The sequence below is a fragment of the Leuciscus leuciscus genome (assembly GCF_965113295.1).
Source record: "Leuciscus leuciscus genome assembly, chromosome: 6".
NCBI classification, from domain to species: domain Eukaryota; kingdom Metazoa; phylum Chordata; class Actinopteri; order Cypriniformes; family Leuciscidae; genus Leuciscus; species Leuciscus leuciscus.
In genome coordinates this window covers 25,224,292-25,242,559 of record NC_138730.1, presented here as the reverse complement: position 1 = coordinate 25,242,559, position 18,268 = coordinate 25,224,292, and the positions used below count along the sequence as shown (strand labels likewise).

The 18,268-nt window shown below is 47.3% G+C and overlaps 1 protein-coding gene and 1 long non-coding RNA gene across 2 annotated transcripts; one reads left to right on the top strand and one right to left on the bottom strand.

The window, feature by feature from the left end:
- The first annotated feature begins 2,946 nt into the window (after positions 1–2,946).
- Positions 2,947–6,749, top strand: LOC309500799 (uncharacterized protein). Its single transcript, XM_082172535.1, has 4 exons — positions 2,947–4,566; positions 4,707–4,872; positions 4,969–5,084; positions 5,461–6,749. Exons 1-4 carry the CDS (start codon positions 4,345–4,347, stop codon positions 6,271–6,273), a joined length of 1,317 nt encoding a protein of 438 aa, XP_082028661.1. The 5' UTR covers positions 2,947–4,344; the 3' UTR covers positions 6,274–6,749.
- On the bottom strand, positions 6,743–12,034 carry LOC309500802. The gene is made up of 3 exons (XR_014206694.1): positions 11,990–12,034; positions 8,365–11,609; positions 6,743–7,669 (listed from the first exon to the last, which is right to left on the bottom strand). It is a non-coding gene; the product is annotated as an uncharacterized lncRNA (long non-coding RNA).
- Between the last annotated feature and the right edge of the window lie 6,234 nt (positions 12,035–18,268).

Here is an 18,268-nt window from a genome sequence, read left to right as displayed (position 1 = left end):
CTATCTGCCAGTATCTCAAATGGCTTACCACGACGTGACACAAATCGTCTTAATGCCATCAGAAAAGCATCCGTGTCCATGCTCTCTGAGAGATCAAGATGTATGCAACTCGTTGTCATACATTTGAATATAATGCCCCAGCGTTTCTCAGTGCGTCTACCCAGTTTAATTGTGAACGGTCCGAAGCAGTCTACCCCAGTGGACCAGAAAGGTGGTTTGTATAGCCGAAGTCGAGATGGGGGCAAGTCTGCCATCTTCGGAATTACAGGACTTGCTCTCCATTTTTGACACTTCTCACAGTTGTACTGGTGCTTCTTGATTGATTCTCTGCCCTGTAGGATCCAGTACTTGCGTCTGATCCCGCCCAAGACCCTCTCTGGACCTGGATGCAGAAGCTGGTTGTCATATTCTTTGATTAGGAGCATTGTAATCTGATGTTTAGGGTCTAGTATTATCGGATGCATAGTGTCTGGATCTAGGCTGTCAGCTCGACGGAGTCGTCCCCCAACTCGGATTAAACCAAGCGTTTGATCATACTCAGGGGAAAGTGAAGCAAGACGACTCTGGGCGGATATGGCTTTTCCTTTGATCAGCGCATCCACTTCTCCTGGGAAGCTGTCACTCTGAGCTTGTCTTAACAGGTGTAATTCATTGATATGGCATCTGCGGCAGTCATGATAGCAGCCGCCCCGTGAAGGGACTGGTGAGTTGCTTTCAACAGTTCATTCCAACTCCTACTACTGGAGATGTCAGGTTGAGGCTTGGCAAGACATGAATTACCACAGAATGATTGTTTCTTTAGCTCATCACTGTCATCAGGAGCTGTTCATTTTGGCAGAGATGGCCAGGTGCTGGGATGTTGGTGAAGGAACCTTGGTCCTTGACTCCAGCGCTGAGGTTTGCTCAACTCTAGCAAAGTCTTACCTCTAGTTAGGTCATCCGCTGGGTTATCCGCGGTATTGACAAAACTCCAATTTGACATCAAAGTCACATCCTGAATTTCAGCGATGCGTGTCCCGACAAAGACTTTGTAGCGGCAAGAGTCTGATCTTAGCCAATTTAGGACTGTTGTTGAATCGGTCTACAGAATTATATCATCCGAAGGAACAGAAAGCTCTTTACTGAGCAACTTCGCCAGCTGTGCTCCTGTGAGAGCTGCACAAAGCTCTAAGCGGGGAATTGAGGTCTGCTTGCGAGGAGCCACTCTGGACCTTGCCATCACAAAGGCTACATGGATCTGTTTCTGTTGATCTTGAGTGTTGAGGTAAGCGACAGACCCGTAAGCCCGTTCGGAAGCATCACAAAAAATATGGATGGTTATCTGGGTGCCTTCTGTGTCAGCATATGATGGGATGTACGCTCTGGGTATTTCCACAGTGTGCAAATTGGCCAGTTCAGCCTCCCAGGCTTGCCATTGTACTAACAGGCTTTCAGGGTGGATGAGGTCATCCCAACCAATCTTGAGTTTCCAGAGATCTTGAATTAGCATTTTCGCTTTGGTGGTGAAGGGTATAAGATATCCAAGTGGGTCATATTGTGTGGCCAGTACCTTGTACACATTTCGTAGTGTGGGTTCGGAGTAGTCAACTTGGCGATGTTTATATCCAAGTTGGTCAGTGAGACAATTCCAACGCAGACCTAAAGCTGGCTCTTGTGGGTCTGAACTACGCTCAGAAAGCCACAGTTCAGTGCTGGCTGCTCTGGCTTCAACTGGGAGGTGTTCTATTACAGCAGGTACATTGCTGGCCCACTGGCGGATTTCAAAACCACCAGAAGACAAAAGACTGCGCATCCTGTCGATGAGGTTACGGGCCTTCTCCGGGGAGTCAAGACTCTGCAAACAGTTGTCAACATAGAATGCTTGCTCTATAGACCTTTGAACATCTTCGTAGCCTTTGGAGTGCATATGTGGCACAACAAGGACTGCAGGTGGTCTCAAATGGAAGAACCTGCCACTCAAAGACACTTGGTTCTTCGTCCCTCTTCATGTCTCTCCAGATGAAGCGTAACAATGAGCTGTCTTCTGGCAGAAGTCGGATCTGGTGGAACATTGCTTTAATGTCTCCACTGATAGCCACCGCGTGCTCACTGAACCGAAGGAGGACACCAAGCAAGGACGGACCCAAGATTGGACCCGGAAGAAGGTGATCATTTAGCGCTTGGCCCCTGTATTGATATGAGCAATTGAAAACAAGCCTTGCTTTGTTGTTGTGATGGACTAAGTGATGAGGGAGGTACCATGACTCAGTAGAGGAATCTACAACCTCAGGTGTCAATCTCTTCACATAGCCAGCAATTTCAAGCTTTTGGACCTCTTGACAATAGGTCATGGTTTGATTGATGTCGTTGGCGATCCGTCGTTCTGTACTTCAAAGTAGTGAAAGACAAGCAGATTTGGGCGCTTTTAGACACGGACTGTCCTTCCGTCTGAGAAGTGGTGTAGCATATCTCATTATGCCATCTACATTCATCCTTACAGTGCGCTGCTCAAGCATTTCAAGTGCTTGCTGGTCAAGCTTGGATCTGGTGGCTGCTTTCTCACTAATATAAGGCAAAGTATCAATTTGCCACAGTTTCTCCACATGCGTTTGGAGATCAAAGTGGTTCGACCTCACTGAAGTAAAGAAACAGTGCTGCTCTTCAAAAGGAAGACTGACCAAGCTGGCAGGACCTTGAAGTGTCCAACCCAGGGAAGTACATATTGCTACAGGTCCCCCAGAAGGGCCAACCCGAACAGGCTGGGTAGGGATGAGCAAATGCGGAAAGTCGGAACCAATCAGCAGTACAGGCTTCACTTTGTCAATTGCTGGGATTGGCAGCCCCTGTAGGTGCCTGTACTTCTTCATCAGTACTTTAACTGGGTAGCTATGCTCGGAAAGACCCAGTTCATCAGCAGTGAATGCATGATGGATATTGTATCTCCGTCTAGAGTTGTTTTCGAAATTTCGAAAGAAACGGATGCCCCTTTCAGGTGAACAACCTCATGCCGTACAGTTCTCAGTGAGAGTGTTTCTGGTTCTTTCTGTAGCTTGAGACATAGTGCAGCGGAAGAAAGGAGAATAGTCCGCTCAGAACCATCATCCAACAAAGCATATGCCTCTAGTGAGTGTCCAGCATTATGCAGAATTACTTTGACTACCTTTAACATGACCTGTTGAGGTCGGTTGGGATGGTCAAGATAAATGGTGTCTGGAGGAGTACTAACCATGAGGACCTGGTTGGGCTCCTGTAAGGTTACATCATGTAGCACAGTGAGATGCTGCTTTTGACATATTTTACAGGGCTTCTTGAGGGTACAAGCCTCAGGTTTGTGATTGCGTCCGCAGCGCCAACAGCTTTTGTCTTTAAGCCACTCTGCGATTTGGGTAGTTGTTAGTGACTTGAATTTTGAACACAGGCTGAGATAGTGTTCACGTGTGTCACAAAATGGGCAATAAGGTTTAGGCTTGTCTTTAAGCTTTAGCGGGAATGTACGGTGTATCTGAGAGGTAAGTGGTAATTTATCTGGACTACTACTGGTATTGTAGTACACAGAAGATGATGGCTGACTGACTTCTCATCCCTTTCTTCTGAGGCTTCATCTGCTCTTGAAACATGTCCACAGCTCTGCTGGAGATACGCTTCGCCTGTGATTTTAGCTGAAGCCATGCTGATAGATCCAGCAGAGTGTATGTTTTGACTGTCCCTGTGATAAGTATACCACGATTTAAACAATGCTCTACAAACCCATCATGATAGCTGGCAGGCAGTTTGGCTAAAATTCTGTCTACATGTGAGCCACATTTCAGTTCGTAGCCATTCTTACCCTCTAAGGAACGAAGCATGCCCACAAGAGAATGTACTGACAGTGCAAAGTTATCAAATGCTTCAGCATCCCCTACTCTGACAGGTGGAGAGTTCAATATAGCACCAAGTTCACTCTGTACAAGTTGGCGGGCTTGCCCATATTTGTCTTGGAAGGCTTGCAACGCTGTCGTGTATGGAGTAGGGTCATGCATGTAAGCTTGCACTAATTTGTAGGCACTTGGCAGTTTTAATCTGTCTAGAAGCAGTTGGTACTTAAACTGCTCTGTGAGATGAGCATGGCCACCTAAAGCCTAGTTCACACTACGTGATTTTGAAACGTCGGGCTGAACTGTGCGGTTCACACTACATGACTTGCTCTCTGTGAAATCAGGAGTGTTCAAGTTGTTGAGCTGTTCACACCACACGACACAACGTGATTGATCCGCAACAGGAGGTAACGCACTACACGAGTTGACAACAACTCTGTCACCCAACTATTCTATCTTGTCTACAAACCACGTTTTGTCACGAAAAATCACGCGATAAAACGAACCGGAAATGACGCGAAACAGCACGCGCGCCAATACCCAGCGAAGAAGACGAAGAAGAACACAACGCGCGAATATGGACGACAGACAGAAACTAGTTATGCGAATTGTGTGCGCGATGATTTGCTCTGAGAAAAAACGCCAAAAAAGAAAAAACAAGAGAGTATGGGTGAAAGAGTGGATCCGCATACGTGAACAGCAGGGATTGTCTGTGTTACAGAGAGAGTTGGAGGTGAGTACAGCATGTTTATATCGGAGATGTAGCTGCATGCTTATGTTTGGCTGACGGCCGCATTTAAAATGTTAAAATATCAATATGTTGTGTACTGTGCTAAAAAGCTGTGTTTCTTGATTTATTTATCATTGTAATAGAATAATGATAGGTCAGGCTTCAGGGAGTTGCTGCGAATGACGGCAGAGGAGTTTGATTTTTTGCTGGATAAAGTCCAACATCTTATAACAAAGCAGGACACCAAGATGAGACGTGCAATACCACCCAGAGAGCGTCTGTCTTTGACCCTGCGGTTCTTGGCAACAGGTTTGTGTGATTTCATTTTAAACTAATATGAACTGAATATAGTGATAACGTTTTTGTCTGTCTGGGTATGTTTCTGAACTTTTTGGTGTCATGCAGGTGAAACGTTCAAGTCCCTCAGGTTCCAGTACAGGATGGGGACAAGCACCATCTCACAAATAGTGATGGAAACCTGTACAGCTCTGTACCAGGTTATGAAGGAGGATTTCTTGAAGGTAGGGAGTCATTACAAAATGTAAAGATATACACTCTACAACTTCATTTAAAAAAGAACACCCAGAACATCAACATTGTGGACATCAGCAATATACAGTTGACTTTCCTTTTTCCTAAAAGTATTTTAGTAAAACCTATGATTACAAACAGGGATATACTCCCGAAAAGCATAAGTAATTATATTTTGATGTCTACACATACTTGTATGTTTAATCTCTAGTTTATCTTTATATACATATTTATATGGATTAAGTGAGAAGGAGTTTGACTCACAAAAGTATGACTATCCAATTTTGTTCTACATATAACTGTATTCTTGAATATATATATATAATAATTCCAGTCACTGACTTTTGGTGTGTCGTATTATTTTAGACACCATCAACGGAGGGAGAGTGGCGTACAATAGCCATGGATTTCGAAAGAAAGTGGCAGTTTCCACATTGCCTTGGGGCACTGGATGGAAAGCACATTTACATACAGCCTCCAAGAAAAAGTGGAAGTTTTTACCACAACTACAAGGGGAGGTTCTCTGTGCTTATGATGGCTGCAGTAGATGCGAACTACAAATTCATCTACGCAAGTGTGGGTACCCAAGGTCGAGTTTCAGATGCCGGACTGTTTGCTCACTCTGACCTGCGCAATGCCATGGACGAGGGCAGACTGAGCTTTCCCCCACCTGAGCCCTTGCCCGATTCTGACACAGTGATGCCCTACATGTTTGTGGGAGATGATGCATATCCCTTAAGGCATGACCTAATGAAGCCATATCCTTTCAGGCAGATGGAGCACAGTCAGAGGGTTTTTAACTATCGTTTGTCTAGGGCACGAAGGGTGGTAGAGAATGCATTTGGCATTCTTGCCAACCGGTTGAGAGTGTTCAGGTCGACCATATGCTTGGAGCCAGACAAGGTGGTAAAGATAACAATGGCTTCCCTGTGCATCCACAACTTCCTCTGCGAGCGCAGGTCAGAAGCATATGCCCCTCCAGTTTTTGCAGACTGGGAGACTGCTGACCACAACATGGTTGATGGGCAATGGAGGAATCATGGCATGGGTGCTTTCCAACCGATGGAGAACACCTCACATCGCAATTGTACAGCGACAGCAAAAATGCAACGCAATCTGATGCGGGACTACTTTGTCTCACCAGCAGGAAGTGTTCCTTGGCAGGATCAACGCATTTAAAAAGGAACTGATGTAGAGTTATCCCAGCAAACAGCAGGTTAAAGTCAGTTTAGGACATTTATTTTCTTGTGTGTTCAAAAGTCCTGTATTAATAAAGAATATTGTTTTATCAATTTGTAGTGTTGTTAACATTGCTTCTCAATGATTGTGTTTGTGGTGCACAGCAATATGTGTTCTAACAATAAGCTAAAATTTACATATGTTAAATATATATACACCATTCCCCATAAGAGTGTACATAATAAAAAACAATTGGTCTGCACTTTGTAAATAGTTGTTTTTCCTTTTATTACTTTTATTATCTTTTGAGACAGATGCAGCCTATTCAGGATGTGTTAAGGGTATATAAGCTTGGCAGAGGAACTGACTCTTTGCCTTCACATATCAGATGCTCTCTGTATGTGAATGCCAAAAAGAATTTCTGTAATATTTTCTTGCAAGAAATAAACATTTTTTGATACTTTGACTTTTCAAAGGTTTCGACTTGTCTCCTTCCTCCTAACTCTCCGAATAGAATTATTTCCACAACAAATTCAATCATCAACAATTTGAGCATTGAACAGTCAATTAGGTCACTTCACTTTGAATATACTTAGAATATAAAAGCTTTGAGAAATGGACAGCCAGCCTGTTTTAGAATTTGTGTTTTTATTATTAAAAAAAAAGTATGTTTACATTAAAGAAAAAAGGAACATTATACAAACAAGTTTAAACTGCAAGTAGTGCACTACTATAATAAAATAAAATGTAATAGAACAATAATGTTTAAAATAGTAAAAATCCACAATTATTTAAAGGTTCATTAAAATGTCTAGTCATAGGCATGTTCGGGTTGTGTCTCCAAAAGTGATCTATGAAACCCATGACCTGAGGCATAATAAGGCTGCTGGGAATGAGACTGGGCCGTAGGTAGACCTGAATTGACAGGTTGATATGGGGTAGGTTGTCCAGGTGACGACAATGACCCGCTTCTGTCATTCTCCTGGGCGTTGTATATCATAATCATTATGCTTCTTTTTACTCGTGATAACAGAACTGGGTCTTGAATATCCCTCAATTCCAAAGCCACCTGGTTCCCAAAAGAAGTTAATGTATCCCGAGGTGTTTGTGAGTCCACTTGAGAAACCATCTGTTTCAACAAATCCAGCTTCTGCAGCTCTACAGCATCCTCAGACACCCGCTTTCTTTTTTGGGGATTGTTGCTCAAACGTGGTTGTTTACTGCTATCACTTGAAGCAGTTGAAGCAGTTTCCTCTGGTAATGGAAAGGCTTCTTGATTTGACGGAATTGGGGTGGATGCAGAACATGGGGAGCTGTCCACAGATGGTGTATCAGGCCTTAGGTCTGAGAGGTCCATATCCTCTGCATCACTCTGCCCACTGAATGATGCACCAAGCTGGAACAGAGAAGACGGTCATAGGATTAAGAAAGAGCTGCTTTAAGAACATGCACTTACATTAACAACATGCACTTACATTACCCAGTTCAGCACAGTGTAAGATTTGAGTCAAGAGAGCAGAATAAAAGTATTACTGTAGCATGTGTGACACAGCGTGTGTATGTGTGTGGTATTGTATTTTTCAGTGATTTTTTCAGTCAGTGACTGAGTGAGTGTGCATGTTTGTGTATATGCCAAATCTGCCACTATTAATAAGCTTTTGTCCTCAAATACACATTATTGCATAATGTAAATTGTTAGGTAGATTATTTTATACAAAATCCGATGGAAAACCAATATTTCTCATCTGTAATACGTTTGTGGACATGGCTATTTCAGCAGAGCAATCTCGTCTGGAGTTATGACGGACGCACAGAATGAGTGCATTCAGATATGACCTTGTTGCATAAAATGTATTATAAAAGAAATGACATCTAAACCCTTTCACCTTTGTAATGATATTTGGCATGACTAGTTTAATACCCTTCTTCATCAATTTAATACATTGTAAACTTTTAATAGTTTGTAAACAAAAACACGTCAAGACCGCTCACAGGCCTTGTTCGTTTTAATATGTATATGTTGGTGTATGAGTGTTACAAATGCATGCTATTACAAATACATTTTTTGCTTCTGTTGACTGTTTAACTTACTGTTGTTTCACATGGCCGGTGGACAATATATGTTTTGATGAAATCCATCACTCTGAGAAGCCACCTTTGCCGTGGAGTCAAGGGTTTGCTGCCACTCCCACTTGGTTTGGGTTTCTGCAAACGACAGTACTGCGTTCGCAGGGATATTGCCCTGGTCTTAATGTCCTCAACAGTAAACTCTACAATTAATAAAGAAAATGCATTATTTTCAGTTATGCATCCCCACAAATTCATTTATTTTATTTTGTCTGTTTCAAACTAATCCTTCCCTGGTTTAAAGTATCTCTCGACTGGTACAAAAGGCAGATTGGACTTAAAGGGATAGTTCACCCAAAAATGAAAATTCTGTCAGTAATTACTCACCCTCATGTTGTTCCAACCGTGTAAGACCTTCGTTCATCTTCGGAACACAAATTAAGATATTTTTGATGAAATCTGAGCCTTGTCTCACTCCTCCATAGGCTGCTAGGTGGCCCAAACTTGCTGGCCCAGAAAAGTTATTAAAGAGATCGTTAATATAGTCCAAGTGACTCCAGTGGCTCAATCTTAAGTATATCAAGCGACGAGAATACTTTCTGTGCGCAAAAACAAACAAAAATAACGACTTTATTCCACTATTCATTTCCTTCTCTCTGGGCCTCGTAGTGTTTTTGCGCTGAGCGTCTGTGTTGCACGTCACCACGTAGGCTCACTATTGGCCGACGCTGGTCATGTGTGTGATGCGTGATGACGTATAACACAGACGCGCGCGCACCGCAAAAACACTACGAGGCCCAGAGAGAAGGAAATGAATAGTGGAATAAAGTCGTTATTTTTGTTTGTTTTTGCGCACAAAAAGTATTCTCGTCGCTTGATATACTTAAGATTGAGCCACTGGAGTCACTTGGACTATATTAACGATCTCTTTAATAACTTTTCTGGGCCAGCAAGTTTGGGCCACCTAGCAGCCTATGGAGGAGTGAGACAAGGCTCAGATTTCATCAAAAATATCTTAATTTGTGTTCCGAAGATGAACGAAGGTCTTACGCGGTTGGAACAACATGAGGGTGAGTAATTACTGACAGAATTTTCATTTTTGGGTGAACTATCCCTTTAAACTTTAACTGAATATCCTCTTACTACACAATAATATATATCACAATAAACAGAATTACAGTAAAAATGTTTAGTTTTGCATTTCAACCTATAACATTTAGATAATGTAAAAATAACATTTTGCTCACCTGGCTGTTTAAGAGCGTTTGTAATTTCAGTCCATCTTTTCTCTTTCTCTGAGCGGTTGTGGTACATCTCATGTCCAACATCATAAAGGCATTCATGCTCCTGCCAGAGTTCGATTAAATTTTGCTCTAAATCCTGGGTCCATTGCTTTCTTGACATGTTGCTCATCTTTCTGTCCGTGTTTCTTCCAACTCGTCTTCTTCCGTGTTTCTTTGAAAACCGCGTATTTACCCGCGTATTTACCCGGTGACCTCAACCCATGCCTTGCTCTGATTGGCTGTAGCTCATGACATCAGTGAGGTTGAGTCGGCCGACAGCTCTGGATATCTAGCATGCTAGATATTTTTCTGGGCTCGGCGACGCGTCTGCGAGGCGTCTGCGAGCGTCTTTGATGCGTTGTTGGCTCTTTCATACTAACAGATTGGCGAACGTTCATCGCCCGCGATTTGCACGCGATAACACCCTGACCTGTCGGCGAGCTCAACGATTTGCAAATCGGGCTTAAAATCATGTAGTGTGAACTAGGCTTAAGAGACTGTCTAGAGCCATTTTGAGTAAAGCAAAGTCAGACTCTTTACCACTATCAAATTTAGGCAGGGCTGGTTTGGGTATACCATATGAGCTAGCAATCAACATGTCCATCATATTGACTGGTGCTTGTGGCTGTACACACAGAATACTAGGCACTGGAAATGGCTGTGGGTTAAACTGCAGTTGCCGAACAGGTTGATGTAACTGACCTTTTGGAGGATGAGGTTGAGGCTGGACTGGGCCTGCAAAAGTAACTGGCTGGGCATAGCTGGTCCCTGTGGAATCCTGCAACATATATGGTCTAGGCAGAAAGGTTGGGTTGGCACCTGACTGTCTAAGACTATAGGTTTGTCTATCAAAAGACGAGGAGTGCTGCACTGTTGTAGGAGGATAAACATCTAGACAATTTTACTTGTTGGGGGGGGCACGCTTGGCGATGTTAAAGCATAGATAGGAGAAGGGACAACAATTACAGATTCTGCATGTAATGGTTTGGATATAGAGATAGGTGTAGTGTGCTCAGGAACAGAGTGTGAAGTTAAGGGCTGAGGGTTAACAGAATTACTCTGATGTATGTAAGGTGTTGAGTGCTGTGGATTATCAGATAACTGATTTTGTGTGTGAGGAGCAACCTCTACCTTCTGTGAACAGAGTATATCAGTCTGTACCTGCCCTGGGTCAAGTTCACTTCTGGTTTGTGGAACAGCTGTTGCATTTTCAGTCTCTGATTCTCGAAGAAGTGATATTTGAGACGTGCTTTCTCCAGCTCCATCTCCTTAATGCGGCGCTGTCTTTCAAGCTGCTTGGTGATCAGTTCCTCTTTATCCAACTGCCGACTTCTTCTTTGCTGCTCTCTGAGTAAATATTCTTTTTCATATAGCGCATGCCGTGCTTGTTGATCCAGGAACTCACACTGTTCTTCGGCTTTGCTCTCCTCCACCATCTGTCTCTGCATCTCTGCAAGCTCCATGCTCTTCAATTTCTCCTCTACAATAGCTGTCTGTAGATCAGTCAGTTGTGAAGCTGTTGTTCGGCTGGATCCAGAGCTTCTGCTGGTCTTTGTTCTTGATTGGCTGTGATGTGAACAAGCAGATGAACGTGCTGAAGATGGTCTACTAGACGCAGTCACATGGTCTGATTGTGCAGCTGGAATGGTAGCCACTGGCATTATACTACTGGCATCCGCACAAGAATCTGTAATTTGGCTTGGTTGATACCCAACGTCATAATCATCTAAGTAGGCTGGTGGATGTCTCTCCCGCTGAGTACCAGGACGCACAATCGGTTCTGCGACCTCCTGCTCTGACTGCATGTTGTCTTCAAGGTTGCTATCATCCGGCTCGAAGGACCATGTGTAGAGATGGAACTCTGGATTGTTCGGATAGTCCTTGAAGACTGGTGACTCCGGTAAGAGAGTAAGGGCTCGGAGAGTTACATTCAAAACTTTAATATGCTGGGCACATAAATGACATGTATGTGTGTGTGTGTGTGGTCTGAAACAAAGGATAGTAGTACAAATTAGACATAAAATAATATTACAGTCATTGTCAAATTGCTACAGATATTATGCATTTTCATACTGAACATAAGATTAACAATCAACAATTCCACAATTGCAATTCCACAATTATAATAGTGTAGCATGTCAAATAACTGTAAAATGGCAACAGATCGACATTTTAAATGTTAATATGACAACACATTATAACATGTCTGAGGAACTAGCACGTTAGCTTTCTGACATAGATGATCAAATAACGTTATCTGGTGCATATACAAACTCGCAAGATTAATACACCATAATAATAATAATAATAATATCAACAACATTATTCACGTGCACGTTTCTACATGAAATGAGAAATAAACTCACTTTTCTGCACGAACGCACACAGCTTTGAAGTTTACATGCTCATCGTGATCCAGCGCGTGTGGTGTATAAAGCGATGATCTTAAAGGGGAAGTTGTATGGTTGTCAGTAAAGTGAAAGACATGTGCCCTCTAGGGTTGAAACATGAAAGTGCAGTTAAAGGGATAGACTTTTCTACAACATGGATTATCAATAAGACATTATTAGTGTCCATAAGGAAGTTCAATCCATTGTTTATGGCCTGACGAGCCGCGGGAAAACCGCTACTCTGAGTGACGTGGTGCGTGAGTTTTAAAATAGTAGTTCTCTTACGAGAGTACTCTCGTGTTGCGTAAGCTAGCTTACGCTATGGGAAAAACCCTTTTCTCGAGAATACTGAAGCCAAAAAATTATCCTTAATTTTTGCATTAGTTTAAAACGCATTGCTGCATAAGCAGACCTAGGCAGAGCGACTCGCGCGCCTATTGGTTGCTCAGCAGCAACTGCTGCAACCTATCCAGGACCTGCTCGTGACGAAGCACCAATGAGGGTGCGGGCGCCCGTGCGCGTCACGTCCCGCCAGAATGGGCGTGGCTACAGGCTATAAAAGCAGGCCCGTGAGGTTGTTCTCTGATTTTTCAACTCTTCAGCGAAGTGGACACTCACCTCACTGTTCTCCGGAGAAGCTGCGCCGTCGAAGAGCCTTCAGTGGGACGAGCTTCAAGCCGGCCATCTCGCCGCTTCCTCTGCCGTTCCTGCTGCGCTATCCGGCGCCGAATATCCTTTTCATTACCGCGTGTTACGTTACACACGCTTGCATCTAAAAGAGCGAGGCGTTGTTGCAAATGCCTCTTTTCAAAAAGTGCGGCTCCTGCCGAGCCGATCTCAGCGACGGGGACCGCCACATCCTGTGCGTTTCCTGCCTGGGACAGACACACGCGGACCACGCGCTTTCCCTGGGCGGCTGCCCGGAATGTGAAGTGATGTCTATGGCGACCCTGCGGGCTCGCCTAGCATCTTTCAGCGTGGATCCCGCCCCTCCGCTTCTCTCTTCTGGGCCGCGCCGTAAAAAGCGCCGTTCACAGAGAACACCGGAGGCATCTGCCGCGAGCGCTTGCATGCCGGATCTCTCCCCGTGTGCATCGCTCTCTGCATCCCCCACCTCTATCACGGCCGGCCAGCCGCCCGCTGTGGATATCGAGTCGGGGGGAGATGACGCAGAAGGGGACAGCTGCTCTATCCTGGCTTCTGACTGCGAAGGCTGGTCGGGCTCCATTCCGGACCCCGCCCCTTCTCTTCAGGAATCGAGCGGTGTGCGGTCTACGTTCGACGCCGAGCTTCTTCGCCTGCTTACCAAGGCCGTGGAGGACCTCGGCCTCGATTGGTCGCTTCCTGACGAGCCTGCACCCAGCAGGCTGGACGGTTGCTTTCTGCCAGGCCGCCGCTCGACGCCTCACACGAGGCCTGCCCCCTTTCTTCCGGAGCTCCACGAGGACCTCACTAAGAGCTGGAAGGCGCCATTTTCTGCCAGGCTGCGTTCTACTGTCTCTTCGACGCTCTCTCTAGTAGACGGCGCGAAAGACAAGGGCTACCTCTGCATTCCTCCGGTCGAGGAACCGGTAGCCACGCACCTCTGCCCGCCTTCCACCGGATGGCAGTCTCATCCTTCACTGCCTTCCAAAGCCTGCAGGACTACTTCGGCTTTGATCGGTCGCGCCTACACCGCCGCCGGTCAAGCCGCGTCCGCACTTCACACGATGGCCGTGCTTCAGGTGTATCAGGCCGACCTTCTCCGTAAAATGGACAAGGCGGGCCCGAACCCTGAGAATTTTAATGACCTCAGGAGCGCGACCGACTTAGCGATACGAGCCACTAAGTCCGCTGCTCAGGCCATCGGGAGGAATATGGCGTCTCTCACTGTCACCGAGAGACACTTGTGGTTAACGCTGTCCGACATGAAGGAGTCCGACAGAGCCACTTTCCTCGACGCGCCCGTGGCGCCATCCGGTCTCTTCGACCCGGCTGTCAAGGGGTTTTCGGAACGGTACTCCGAGGTTCAGAAAACCTCCCAGGCTATGCGGCATTTCTTGCCGAAGCGCTCCAGTTCCGCTACGGGTCGCTCTAAACAGCCGCCCAACCGGAAATCAGCGCCACAGCCTCCCCCGCCGTCAGCCTCACAGCGCCGTCAGCCGAGGGATTCCCAGCGCTCACGCTCTTCCAGCCGCCACAGACCGCCTCCCCCTCGGGGACCCCGGTCCAAGATTGTGCTGAAGGCAGAGCCCTCAAAGTCTTCCTGACCGCGTTAGGAAGACGAGGATGGTCGAGTCCCGCTGCGGCCGGACCGCCATCAAAATCACCGCGCCTCGCTCTCACAGTTCCCTCAGCAGAGGTGACTGGAGATGTGTATTTCACAGCCAACGAGCCCGTTACACAACACGCTCGCCTGTACCCAAAGGCCGTTTTTACGGCCGCCCAAATAAATCACAGAAAGAGCATTCTGTCTGTTTATTCGGCTCACGCCGATGGTGTTATAAATGTAGGTCATGTGCCCACTCCACAGTGTTCGCGCCTACATACAAACACGGCCGACTCAGTGACTCACACTCATTCACGGCCCATATCCATAAACTCGGCTCACGCCGTGTGTGTGTTGAATGTGGGAAAGGTGCCCGCTGTACAGCGCTCATCCCTACACACAAACACGGGCTGCTCTGTGATAAGCACTCATTCAGAGCCCCCGTCAATAAACACAAAACGTGTCCCGTGTGTAAATCACCCTCTACCAGACACGAGCTGTGTTATGTGTGTGCGAAGCGCGCGCGCCTCCATGAGCGCGCGCTCTCTCTCAGGCGCTGTGAGATATGTGCCACACACACACAGTGTCCCTACACACAGCCCTACACACAGTATTCTCCCTCTAGCTTTTCACATAAAGGCATGGAGGGAGCTGCCGGGCGTGTCAGAATGGGTACTGAACACGGTAGAACGAGGCTATTCACTACAGTTCGCTCGCAGACCCCCTCGCTTTCGAGCCAGGGTCGAAACCACGGTGAACAGCGAAGTAGCACACCTACTTCGCGCCGAGATTGCGAAACTGTTCGAGAAACGAGCCGTAGAAGCCGTCCCTCACACACTGAGCGAGGCAGGTTTTTACAGCAGATATTTCCTCGTTCCAAAGAAGGATGGCGGTCTCAGACCCATCCTAGATCTCAGTCGGCTGAACAGAGCCCTTATGCAGAGATCGTTCAAAATGCTCACGACCAGTCAGATTCTCGCGCAAATTCGCCCGAGGGACTGGTTTATCTCTGTGGATCTGAAAGACGCATATTTTCAGATTCAAATAGCGCCCCATCACAGGCCTTTCTTGCGATTCGCCTTCGAGGGGCTGAGCTATCAGTACACCGTCCTGCCGTTCGGTCTGTCCTTAGCACCCCGTACATTCACGAAGTGCATGGATGCAGCGCTCGCTCCCCTGAGACAACGGGGGATGCGAATACTGAACTATCTGGACGACTGGCTTATTCTAGCCCAGTCAGAGTCAGAGTTAATAGCGCACAGGGCTCTATTACTCGACCATTTACGGGATTTGGGTCTCCAAATCAACTGGACCAAGAGTTTACTGTCTCCCAGCCAGAGAATCTCTTTTCTGGGAACAGACTTAGACTCTGTGTCAATGACAGCGCGGCTGACGTCACAGCGCGCGCTGCAGATTCAGCGCTCAGCTGCAGCTTTCAGGACCGGCAGCATTCTTCCTCTCAAACGTTTTCAGAGGATGCTGGGTCTTATGGCTTCGGCCTCGGCAGTGCTTCAGCTGGGCTTGCTTTTCATGCGCCCGCTGCAGCACTGGCTGAAGACGTGGGTCCCGCTGCGAGCATGGTCCGCTGGGTAACTTCGCCTCAGAGTAACTCAGAACTGTGTCACAGCACTGAATCCCTGGAAGGCGGCAGACTGGTATCAGTCAGGAGTGGATCTGGGCATGGCTTCGAGACGAAAAGTAATCTCGACAGACGCATCCAACTCAGGTTGGGGCGCCCTCCACGAGGGCAGACCAGTGTTTGGTCTGTGGGCAGCCTCAGAAAGGCGCCTACACATAAACTGTCTGGAGATGAAAGCGGTCGAAAATGCCTTGAGATACTTTCTCCCCCTCCTCAAAGGCCACAACGTTTTGGTCCGCACGGACAACATGTCAGTGGTGTCATACATCAACCGCCAGGGCGGTCTCAGGTCACGGAGCCTTCACAAGCTGGCGGAACGCCTCCTCTTGTGGGCCCATCACAACCTGCGCTCACTGAGAGCATCACATGTCCCAGGCTCCCAAAATGTGGGCCCAGACATGCTGTCCAGGGACAACGTTCCCCCCGGGGAATGGTCCCTGCACCCTCAGATAGCCCAGTTACTATGGGACATCTTCGGCAGAGCGGATGTCGACCTCTTTGCGTCGACGGAGAACGTGCACTGCCCAGTATTCTTCACGAAACAGAGAGATGCGCTGGCCCACGACTGGCCCAGCCGTCCGCTCTATGCGTTTCCCCCGATCGCGATGTTACCACAGGTAATCAAGCGCATCAGGGAGAGCAAATGCTCTGTGCTCCTCGTGGCGCCGCTCTGGAGGAATCAAGTGTGGTTCTCAGAGCTGATGCAACTGACGAGCACGACCCCGTGGCCGATTCCGGTGAGAAAAGATCTCCTCTCCCAGGCCAGGGGCGCAATCTGGCACCCGCGCCCCGACTTATGGGCCCTGCATGCATGGGCCATCAACGGGTACCCGCTGACCTCCCAGCGGCAGTGTTGAACACAATTACTCAGGCTAGAGCACCCTCTACGAGAAGGCTCTACGCCTCTAAATGGTCAGTGTTTTCCGGCTGGTGCTCGGCCCGAAACTTAGACCCACAGCGCTGTAGCGTTGCAGAGGTTCTCTCCTTTCTGCAAGAGCTTTTGGACGAGGGCAGGTCCCCCTCCACGCTCAAAGTGTATGTGGCGGCCATTGCGGCGTTTACAAAACCTTTGCATGGCCGGTCACTGGGTAGAGACGGCCTCATTGTTAGGTTCCTAAGAGGAGCTAGGAGGTTAAATCCTCCTCAGCCCCCTCTGGTTACAGCCTGGGACCTCTCCTTGGTCCTGGAAGCCATGAAGGGCGAACCCTTTGAACCCCTTCAGTCCGTGGATTTGCGGTATCTTTCACTGAAGACCGCTTTTCTCATGGCTCTCGCTTCAGTTAAGCGAGTGGGTGACCTTCACGCGCTCTCTGTGAGTGCTTCGTGCTTGGAGTTTGGGCCTAATGACTCTAAAGTCATCCTTAAACCGAGGCACGGTTATGTCCCCAAAGTGCTTTCCACTCCGTTCAGATCACAGATCATTTCACTGTCAGCTCTTCCGAGATCTGAGGGTGAGGACGATGTGAATTTTCTCTGCCCCGTCAGGGCGTTGAGAATATATGTCGAACGGTCTGATGCTTTCAGGCAGTCAGAGCAGCTCTTCGTTTCGTTCGGTGGCCGCACTAAGGGCTTAGCCACATCGAAACAGAGCCTGTCCAGATGGATAGTTGACGCTATCGCTATGGCTTATAGGTCTAAGAACCTTCATTGCCCTCTGGGCGTCAGAGCGCACTCCACCAGAGGCATGGCCTCGTCGTGGGCGTGGTCTCGCGGAGTCTCGCTCCATGATATTTGTACGTCGGCGGGCTGGGCCTCTCAATCTACATTTATCAGGTTTTATAACCTGGAGGTGCCTGCCCTACAGGCTAAACTGTTGTCAGTCTAACATACTAGCTCTGTTCGCTCTCGCTGCAGATCGACACAGACTGTGTGTGGTTTGTGTTATACACAGGCTCCAGATCGACAGACCAGGTCTTCCTGTCTGTGATCGTTTTTCACCTGTCCTTCGGGTTCAGGTGGCTGACAGGCAGTGTTATCATTCTTAGTTCAGCCCACAGATGTACCTGGCTGTTCTATTGTATTAAGCACCCATTCCCACACTCTGGAATGGTTATCTCTCCCTGGGCCCAACCCTCATCGGCCCAGATATTACCACTTACGTTTGTCCCCGGGCACATGCCCTTGGGAACGTGCATGTGGACCTTCTCTAGCACGCACGGCGTTTTACATTGGGTTCCCGTAGCGTAAGCTAGCTTACGCAACACGAGAGTACTCTCGTAAGAGAACGCTCTCGGTTACTAACGTAACCTCGGTTCTCTCTAGATGAGGGAACGAGTGTTGCGTAACCCTGCCGTGCTTGTGCTACTTCTGGTTCGCTTCAGATTGAAAAACCAGAGAACAACCTCACGGGCCTGCTTTTATAGCCTGT